Below are 10,850 nucleotides of genomic sequence, written 5' to 3' on the forward strand. Positions count from 1 at the left end.
TTCCTTCCTTCCTTCCTTCCTTCCTTCCTTCTTTCCTTCCTTCCTTCCTTCCTTTCTTTTTCTTCCTCCCTCCCTTTCTCCCTCCCTCCCTCCCTTCCTCTCTTCCCCCTCTCTCTTTTCATAGCTTAAAAAATGTAGTCAACAGTCTTGACTTCATATTCAAACCTAGATTCTTCATTTGGCATTAGCCCTAGCTGAAGGTAGCTGGATGGTACAGGAGAGAAAACAATGGATTTGGAATCAAGAGGACCTGAGTTGAAATGTTGCCTCAGAGACTTACTAGTATAGTAATTCTGGGCAAGTCATTTAACCTCTGTTTCCCCATCTCTAAAATGGGAACAATAATAATCCTGCCTCCCTGAGGGAATGTGAAATAACATTTGTAATGCACTTTGCAAACCTTAATGCACTATGTTGTTGTTGTTCAGTCATTTCAGTTATGCTTGACTCTTTGGGACCCTATTTGAGACCTTATCTTGGCAAAGTTTCCCATTTCCTTCTGTAATCTATTTTACAGATGAGGAAACTGAGGCAAACAGGGTTAAATGATTTGCCCAGGGTCACACAGCTAGTGTCTGAGGCCAAATTTGACTTCGAGTCTTCCTGAGTCCAGGCTAGTGCTCTATCTGCCCAAAGCACAATAGAAATAGAAGTTATCATTATAAGTTTACTATTAATAATCTCAGAGTGGACACGCCACCAACTTTGCCACCTTTCTTGGGAGTTTCAATATCTTCATCTGGTAAATGGAGACAATGAAACCTCCAATGCTCGTGTACTTCACAGGGTTGTCCCAAGGCTCTGGGGAGACGAGGGATGGGAAATACATGAATGTGGTTGCTAAAGCTGATTAATTAGTGAAAGATCTAGCGTCTCTCTAAGAGGCACTAAAGAGGAAGACACCGAAGAAGGGTGTCCACACCGAAGCCAGAAGAGTCTGAGGGAAGACTCTGGGAGACAAGGAAGGTTGGGCATACCATGGAGGCAGTGGGAGGAAGCCTGAAGGGAGACTGACCTTTTCCCAGCTGAAGAGGGAGGTGGTGGTGGGGGTTGTAGATGGGCTTTAGAACCCAGCCAGTAAAGACAAGGCAATAATCACTGCTCATGTTTTACTCTTTACAAAGGACTTTCATCAGCATGATCCAGGGGAGGGCAAGGGTGATTGTCCACATTGTACAGACGAGGAAAATGAGGCTTAATTATCTTGCACATACACTTATTAAAGTGCCTATTGTGAACTGAACCTTGGGCTCAATGCCAGTAGCACAAGTTAACATACATAAAGCACTAGACAAACTGCGGGACATAGGTGGCACGGTGGATAGAGCACTGGGGCAGGAGTCAGGAAGACCTGAGTTCAACTCCAGCCTTAGCTGTGTGGCCCTGGGCAAATTACTTCACCCTGTTTGCCTCAGTTTCCTCATCTGTAACATGAGCTGGAGAAGGAAATGACCAACCACTCCAGGATCTCTGCCAAGAAAACTCCATGGACAAAATCCATGTGGTCATGTAGAGTCGGACATGATGGAACAACCCACAAAAATACAAACTCTATAAATGTTAACTGGGGTTATTATTGATTCTTTATAAAACATTTTATTCGCCTTATCTCACCTTCCCCTCAAAAGTACATTGTGAGGTAGATAGAGTACAGGCATTATTAACCCCATTTTACAGTTGAGGAAATTGAGGCCCACAGAGAGAAATGTCAAAGTCACACAGCAAGTAAGTTCTCATTGTAGGTCCATAAATCAGGCCTCCTGATTCCAAGTCCAGTGTTCTTTTCATTCCCCTCAGGCAGCCTCTAATGACAATTTTAACAGTGTTCTTTTTTTTTTTTTCAAACCCTTGCCTTCCATCTTAGAATCAGTATTGTGTATTGGTTCCAGAAAAGCAGTAAGGGATAGGCAATGGGGGTCAAGTGACTTGCCCAGGGTCATGCAGCTAGGAGTGTCTGAGGCCAGATTTGAACCTAGGACCTCCCGTCTCTAGGCCTGGGTCTCAAACCACTGAGCCACTCAGTTGCCCCCATGAATGTTCTTTGTCTCATCATTTTCACTAGGTCAAGGAGGCTGCCTAGACTAGAGGTAGGCTTTGGGGGGGTAAGGGAACAATGAGGAATTGAAACAACTCACATTTCTGTCATCCTTGAACACTGAGGATTATTATTATAATTTTTCAGTTGAAGAAACTGAGGCTCAGGGAAAGGAAGTGACTTGTCCAAGCTCACACAGTTGGGAAATGACAGCTGGAATTTGAACTCATCCATTTACTCAACAAACATTTATTAAGCACCTATTACAAGCCAAGTATTATGCTTGGGAAGCAAAGACTATTCTCTTTACTCTAAGACAGTCTCTCCACTAAATCTCCATTTTGAAAGGATTAAGGCTGAGGGCAAGTAGATGGCTCAAGGGATAGAGAGCTGAAGGTTCTGGGTTCACATATGGCCTCAGACATTTTCTAGCTGGGTGACCCCAGGCAATATAACTCCAATCGCCTAGCCCTTACTGCTCGTCAACCTTAGGACAATCAATTCTAAGAGGGAAGGTAAGTGTTTAAAGCTGACCCAAGAAGGGATTTGGTTCCCTTTGTTGGGGTCCCTGGATGGTAAAGATGAAGCTGTTACTTCCTTTTGTTCTGGCTGTCCCTAAAGAGGGGAAGGTATAGAAGAGAACACAGCTTTCTTTTCCTGGTGGTCTGGGGTTCCCAGACACCATATTTCTTACAAATAAGATTCAGGGGGAAAGTTTGTCCTATCTTTGAACCAATCTGGAATCTTGTTTCTACTCCAGTCATTCGTCCCATACCCTGTCGCCATCTTGGGGGAGTCAGACTCTCTCACCTCTTCTAGGGTGTTCATCTGAGAGGCCACTTTGTTGATGTAGGCGTGGACTTTCATCAGGTCCATACTGTACAACGTCCCTTCTAGGAGGTCAACCATAGACTGGAGCTATAAAGAAAAAAGGCCACAGTTTGCCATTAGATCCCCCAACTTCACATCCAGTCCCCTGCCTGGGGCCTCAGACCATGTTGGGAGAGTGTGAGCTTCCTGTCAGTGGAAGTATTTGAGCAGAAACTGGACAAACACTTGTTGGGGATGTTATATAAAGGATTCATGGTCCAGCAAGAGGTTGTCTCGCATGACCTCTGGCATAGGAAGCTTTAAAAGCAACAAAGGAAAGCTCTGGGAAGTATTTCCTTCACTTTTAACTTCTGTATAGTTAGAAAATCTTGAACCCCTAAAACTACATTACCCAGAATGCTTTTCCCTTCGTGCACCTTTGCATCTTCATGTAATTGTTTATAAGTTCTCTAGCTCCTCCCGCTCTCTCTCTTCTCTTGAGACCAGGGCTGGATTAGGTAGGTTTTTTTTAAACTTTAGTTATTATTAATAAAACTTTTAAAATAGAATACTTAGTTATTGTATATTAATATTAATTTCTATACTCTTCAGCACCTGGGGCTCCACTTGTATCAAACTAGGATTGGTTTCCATCAAGAATCTTCTTCAACTATTCGAACAGCGATTCAGATAGATGGAGATATTTGACGCATTCTTGTTAGCTCCAGGTGCTAAGCTTGAAGGAAGTGGAGGAAGTTACAAGGAAAATGAGTTCAGCATGAAATAGGAAAGAACTGTCTAACAAATAGAGCTCCCCAACATTGGAAAAGCTTGCTTTGAAAGATAGTGAGTTCCTCATTACTGTGGGTATCCGAGCAGAGAGTGGATTTTGTAACAGAGAAATGTACATTGTATAGAGGGTTGAACAAGATGACTTCTGAGGTCTACACTTCCCCAACTGTCTCTTTGATACTTTGGCTTTATATCTTTTTTTAAAAACCCTAAATTTCTGTCTTAGGACTGATATTAAAGTTTTAAGGCAGAAGAGGGGTGAGAGCTAGACAACTGGAGTTAAGTTACTTATCCAGGGTTACATAGCTAGGAAGTGTTTGAGGCCACATTTGAATCCAGGACCTCCCAACTCCTGGTGCTCTATCCATTGAGGTACTAGCTGTCCTGATACTTTGATTTTTAAGGAAAATTGGTCTAGAAAAAAGAACACTGAGCTACGACTCTGCAAAACTGGGTTCCAGATAAGTGTCTACCACCAGCTCAAGCTGTGACCCTGAGCAAGTCGTATCCCCATCTTTAAACTTTAGTTTCTTTATCATTAAATGATATTACTAGACTAAAATTCTTTCAGTTTTGACCCTTTGTACTAAGATCCCTTCAAGTACTGTGTTCTAAATACTTTTTGATGCTAATATTCTATTTTCTATGATCTCACTTATTATTTTAAAGGTCTTACAGTTTATGTTCTATGGATCCCTCCAGCATTCATATTCTATGATCTAAGGGGCCCTGCTAGGGCTCGTGTTCTGTATTCTAAGGACCTTTCCAGTATTAGCAATTTCTATACTTTAAGGCCCATTCTTGCCTTCACATTTTGTGTTCTAAGAGGCCTTCTAGCTCATGGTCTATGTTCTCAAATTCCTTCCGGTCTTCATAGTTTGTGTTCTAAGGTCCCTTCCAATTTTTTTTGGTCCCAATATTCTCCAGCCTAAGGTTCCTTCAAGTTCTATCAATTTATGTTTCAAAGTAACTTCCAGCTCTATCATTTAATGTTCTAAGCTCCCTGCTAGTCTAAGTCCTAAAGTTCCTCCCAGTTCTAACAATTTATGTTCTATAGTCCTTTTCGCTCTAACATTCTAAGTTTGTTTCCTTCTAACCTTAACATTCTGTTTTAAGGTCCTTTCTAGTAATTATATTTTAGCTCTAAGGACTAGTCCAGCTCTCAAAGTTCACATTCTGAGGTTTCTTTGGCCAACAATGCATTTGAGCCACTAAGAGGAAAAAAACCCTTCACAAGAGCTTAAAGCTGGGAACTTCCTATGTTTGGTGGGTTGGGGTCCCCTCCTTAGAGCCCATCCTCTGCCTTGAGGCCTTGGATAATTTCTAGAAAATTTTGCTGTTTCCCCTTCCTTCTTTTGGTCCTATGTTCCCTTCCTGCCTGGAAAGCTGGTCCCTTCCCATGTGTATTTGATGTTACTTTGCCTGGTCTGGGAGCAAAGAGGGATACAGAGTCCACACCCTTTTCCCTCATTGACTCCATGGCCCAGGTCTCCTCCTCCCACCAAATTGGAAAAATGATGAGACAAAAAGCACACACCCAGGACATTGTCCTAACTGACCTTTAATTGAAGTCACCGCTTCCTTGGGAGGGGATAGAAGGACTGGCATGAGAAGCCAAAGGACTTGGTAGGGGAATGGTTATCACACAAAACAGCTCTTGTTGGGAGGAGGGACATCAAAGACCATGACTGAAAAAAAAACTCCCCTTGGCTCCTGTCTTCTCTCCTTAGCCTCCATCCCTGCACATATGCCATTCCTCCAGCTCTTCCCTATTTTCCACCAGATTCCCACTTGTCTTCCTGTCTTCTCTGTTGGACATCCACCCCATCCCACCATTTCTCCAAGCAACTACATGAGCAATAACTGCCCCTGATCTCAAAATTCTCCCTTCACTATTATCTGCCATTATATTTACTATAATCATTTCTCCTCCTAAAATCTTGCTTAATGGCAAAGCTGCTCTTCTCTGGCAGCCTCCTAAATCCCCAACCTCGATAATATTCATCCCTCCCTTCAACCAATGCTCGCAGGAAACATGGGTTTGACTTTTACACTTTACTTAGACTCCAGGGGACAGAGCTGATCCTTAGCTCCTTGGCTCAGTTTCCTGAGGCCAAAGTCTGACTCATCTCTCCTCCCTTCCCACCCATACCCCCCTCAAAAAAAGAGGGCCCGAGATCTATGACCTGGAGAAACACCCTTACTAGTCTGGAAGGAACAGGATTGTAAAGCAGAGCTCTGCCAAAGTCCAAAACACAAAAAAATGTATGACTCCCCAGGATTTCTGGAATAGCATTGAAACCCATGTGCTGCTACCAGAAAGAGTAGAAAGGACCCTGTGCTAGGAGTAAGGAAACCTGCATTCTGATAGAGGACCTATTTTGGACCTGGTTTTCACCACCAAGAAATCTTAATGAGCTGTATGACCCTGGACAAATCTCTCCCTCTCTTTGAGCCTCAGTTTCTTTATCTGTAAAATGAAGGAGTCAGATTAGGTAACTCTTAGAGTCCCTTCCAACACCAATATTCTACATCTAAAGTTCCATTCTATGTTCTAAGTTCCATGTTTTATGTCCTCACGTTCTATGTTTTATAGTCTTATTCCAAGTTGAATATTCTACATTCAAGGTCCATTTCAGTTCTTATTCTCATGATTCTAAGGTCCTTTACTTCTCTAACCCTGTATGAGTGCAATTTACTGAGATGAGAGAGTAGGGAATTTATTGAAATCAGTAGCTTTACGTTACAGCAGTGTTTTGCCATTTAGGTTGTGTATAAGATTTTTGTTTTTGATGATGTACTGTTGAGTGTTGGAGGGGTCCCATAACGGATCTTGTAATCGATTGAATCTGGACCCGAAGTCTGCCTCCCTTCTAGTCTTTCCACCACCTCAGCCACTGTGGTAGCTTCCCCCTCTCCTGAGCGCATACCTATTTAGTGCCACTCTACGTACCTTGAAGAGTTCTGGTGCTTGCTTCTTGATCTTTTCCATCTTCCATTCATTCTCACAGGGATTGAGAGAGGAAGGGGGAGCGGTACAGGAGCAGCGGCAATCGGCCCCAGAACTCACAGTTTCCACCGTGTAGAAGTCTTCCACCCTCATACTCCCACTGCGGACGCGGCTGCAGGCGTCCTTGCTCAGGGGTCTCAGGATGCACTTGCAGCGGCAGTCAGAGCCCTCAGATGTCATCTGAACCTGGTCCGTATCACCAAACACCTGAGGGGAATCGTAGAACAGAGGCTCTTGGGGAGAAGCCCCAAAGGTGGTCTGGGTACTGGACTGAGAAGCACCTGTTTAATTGTTAGGCTGAGGAGGCACATGGCAAGTAGGGGCTGCCAATGTGGGTTCCTACTCTCTTTTTTTCTTCAATAATATTTTATTTTTCCCAAATATATGTAACTCCTCCTCTCTTAAGTAGACACTTTTCCTTTTTATGGGAAGTGAAAGAAGTAATGAGAGGACCTATTTTGGACCTGATTCTCACCACCAAGAAAGAACTAGATGGTGAATTAGAAATATTGAGCACCTTGGTGGGAAGCCACCACTCACTCCACCTCAGAAACTCTGATTGAGGAGGAAAGGAAATGCATACATAGTCTGACAGGCATCTTAGATTTTCAGAGAATAGATTTCAAAACAGAGGAAGCTAGGTAGGAGCCCACTGCCTAAAATTCTGTGGGGGAAGTCAGTGCAAAAGGGGTAGGAAGCTCTCAAGAATGAAGTGCTGGGAGCAGTTAGGTGGCTCAGTGGATATAAAGCTAGGCCTGGAGATGGGAGATTCTGGGTTCAAATCTAGCCTCGGATACTTTCTGACAAGTCACTTAATCTTCATTGCCTAGCCCTTACCACTCTTCTGCCTTGGAACCAATACTTAGGGTCAATTTTTTTTTTATTTTTTATTTATTTTTTATTTTTTAAACCCTTAACTTCTGTGTATTGACTTATAGGTGGAAGAGTGGTAAGGGTAGGCAATGGGGGTCAAGTGACTTGCCCAGGGTCACACAGCTGGGAAGTGTTTGAGGCCGGATCTGAACCTAGGACCTCCCGTCTCTAGGCCCGGCTCTCAATCCACTGAGCTACCCAGCTGCCCCCCTTAGGGTCAATTTTAAGACAGAAGATAAGGGTTAAAAATAAAGAATGAAATTCTGAAAACAGAAACAACTCGAATGAGGAAGGAAAGACAGCATTGTCTATAGAGATCAATGTGGGTGTATAGTGTAGACTTTCAGATATAAAGGTTGTAGACGTAAATATAAGTCATGGAAACAAAGTGTTGTAGGGTCTTGTAAGAATGTTAAAATTTGGAACAAGCTGAGACTGGCAGTGAATGCTGACAGCGAGAAGGGCATGTTAACCCTACAGTAGGACCTCATTTTATGAGAACTTAACATACTTGATGTCAGGTGTATGCAATTGGCATCTAAAAAAAAAGGCAGGAAAATAGGTAAAATAAAAATTTAATTGTACATTAAATCCATGCCATTTCCCCAAGTGGCGTAAAGTCTCACAGCAGTTCACCCAACCATGCTCATTCTATGAGAAGCATTAGTGGGAGGCATTATATTGTTTTGCACCAAACATTAGCTACCTGAGTCGATCTTTGTCCAGAGTTCTCACTTGTAACAAGTCGAGTCCCTGTCAGAGCAGGGCTTCCCTTTGTTCCATTAATACCACTTAGTTATTAATAATGGCCCCAAAGTATAAAAACGGTGATGCTGGGAGCTCCAATAAGCCTAAGGAAAATCAAAAAGTGCCTACGTATGCTTGAATAAGAAACACTTGAAGTTTGCTTTTTATGCATGATTTTCAGCTTACATGAAGGGTCTTGGAATGTATCGGTTGCGTAAAATAAGATCCTAGTGTATTGGGCAAAAGGGAGAGAGAAAGCCAAGAAAGGACAGGATAGTTGTTCAGGAGGGTTGAGACAATGATAACGGGCAATGGAGAGAAGGCAGGACTATTGGACTCATTTCGCTTCTCTTTTCTCTGCTAAGAAAGTTGATCTTGAACTAGGAAAGATGGAACAAAAATGATTAATAACGCATTGGAGCCCAAGGTGAGTTAGGAGATAGTAAGAGAATGCTTGACTGTCTTGGATGACTTTGAGTCACCAGACTTGAATAAACTACATCCCAGGGTACTGAAGGAAGTAGCATGTGTAATTATTAAGTCAGCAGAAGAGATCTTTGAAAGATTGTAGAGAATGGGATTTATGTTACAGGACTGAAGAAGGACAGATGTCCCAATTTTCAAAACCAGGAAGAGGGAAGAGTTTGTAATCTATGGAGTATTGAGCTTGATTTCAGGTCCTGAAAAAAAAATCCTAGAAAATATTTTTAAAAGGGGCAAATAGGTGGCTCAGTGGATAAAGAGCCAGGCCAGGAGATGGGAGGTCCTGGGTTCAAATCCGGTCTCAGACACTTCCTAGCTATATGACTCTGGGCAAGTCACTTAACTCCCATTGCCTAGCCTTTATGGCTCTTCTGCCTTGGATTCCAAGGCAGAAGGTCAAGTTGTTTTTTTTGTTTTTGTTTTTGTTTTTTTTTGTTTTTTTAAGTTTCATGCTGTATAAGAGTATAATCTGGTAGATTTAAATCTGACTGATAGCATCTTAAAGACTTCAGAAGTGGGAAAAGGAAGGGAATAATTATTATCTAGTATCTATTATATGCCAGGCACTGTACTAAGTCCTTTACAAATTTTATCTCATTTGATCCTCATAATAACCTTGTGAGGTAAGTGCTCTTATTATTACCACTTTAGCATTGAGGAAAATGAGACAGACAGAGATTAAGTGACTTGCCCAGGGTCATACAGCCAAATATATGGCCGAGGCAGGATTTGAATTCAGGTTTCCCTGACTCCAGGCCCATCATTCTATACACTGTGTGACCTAGCTGCCTCAAGGTAAATATCAACTTGGAAGATGGTCTCTAGTGAAGACTGCCCAAAAGCTCTGTCTGGGGTTTTGTGCTTATTTTTACCTTGTTATAAATAACTTGGGTAATGGTCTAGATTGCATGTTTATTAGATTTGCAAATGGAACAAAACTTGGAGGATAGAATAACTAATTAAATGATGGAGCCAGGATCCCAGAAGACTTTCATAGATTAGAACCATTGACTGAATCAAAGAAAAGGAAATTTAATAGTGATAGATATAAAGTCTTATACTCATGTTAAAAAAAAATCATCATTCTTTTGAAAAAGATCTGGAGGTCTTAGTGGACTGCAAGCTCTGTATGGTGCCTTTTCAACATGACAGTCAGCAAATCTAATTCAACCTTAAATTGGATAAAGAGGAGAACAGTGTCCAGAGTTTGGGCAATGACAGTCTCACTGTTCTTTGCCCTGGTCAGGTCCCATCTAGAGGGCTATATTCAATTCTGCCTGCCATCTTTGAGAAAGGAGAGTATAAGAGGGCCCAGAGGAAGGCAATCAGGATGGTGAGGGGAAAGAACAAAAACATTTAGCATAGAGAAGATTTAAGGGGGAGGGAGAAGGACCATTATAGTTACCTATAAGTAAAGTATCGTGGGGAAGGATTAGACTTCTGCTTTAGACTACTTCAAAATGAGAATAACTACAAGTGATCTGAGCATTCCCAGATTAAAAGACATAAAGCTATAAAGGAAAGGGTCTTGCAAGGAGATTCAGGAGGTATGGATTTGAACCCTGGTTCTGATCCATAATAGCTGTGGTCTTACACAAGTAATAGACTTAAGAACTGAGAGAGTCCTTAAAGATCCTCTAATCTATCTTCCTCCATTTATGGATGAGGAAACCAAGGTCCAGAAATAGTAAGCAGTAGGGTCAAGATTTGAACTCAGACACTTTGACTTTTCTGGGTCTTAGCTTCAATCTTAGATAAATGGAGATATTAATCCTAATACTTGCCAAAACAAGGTCGTTTTTTAAAAAACTGGAATGTGTTGGAATGAAAAATATACTAGGTTTGAACCCTAGTCTTTGTTACCTGAGTGATATGATCCCATTCTGGGCCTCAGTTTCCTCTTTTGTAAAACCAGAGGGTTGGATTAGATCATCTCTAAGGTCTTTCCTTGCTCTAAATCCTATTATTCTGTAAACTATAAAGGACTAGGGAAATGTGAGTTATTCTTGGGAAAATCACTTCAATTGTCTTAATTTTCTTCAGCTGTAAAATAGGGATAAGAATACTTGCATTGCCTTCCTTGTAAAAGTTGTCACAACC

At 41.9% G+C, this 10,850-nt stretch overlaps 1 protein-coding gene across 1 annotated transcript in view; it reads right to left on the minus strand.

Moving 5' to 3' along the window:
• Window positions 1–6,930, minus strand: part of OLFML2A (olfactomedin like 2A) — a 29,169-nt gene extending 22,239 nt beyond the window's left edge. The window contains exons 1-2 of the mRNA XM_044659749.1: window positions 6,591–6,930; window positions 2,846–2,953 (exon numbers count right to left, since the gene is read on the minus strand). Of these exons, the coding sequence (XP_044515684.1) occupies window positions 2,846–2,953; window positions 6,591–6,827 (345 nt within the window). The 5' untranslated portion in view covers window positions 6,828–6,930. The remainder of the gene's footprint in view (window positions 1–2,845; window positions 2,954–6,590) is intronic.
• Window positions 6,931–10,850: the final 3,920 nt, after the last annotated feature.

The sequence above is a fragment of the Gracilinanus agilis genome, chromosome 2, assembly GCF_016433145.1.
Source record: "Gracilinanus agilis isolate LMUSP501 chromosome 2, AgileGrace, whole genome shotgun sequence".
NCBI classification, from domain to species: Eukaryota; Metazoa; Chordata; class Mammalia; order Didelphimorphia; family Didelphidae; genus Gracilinanus; species Gracilinanus agilis.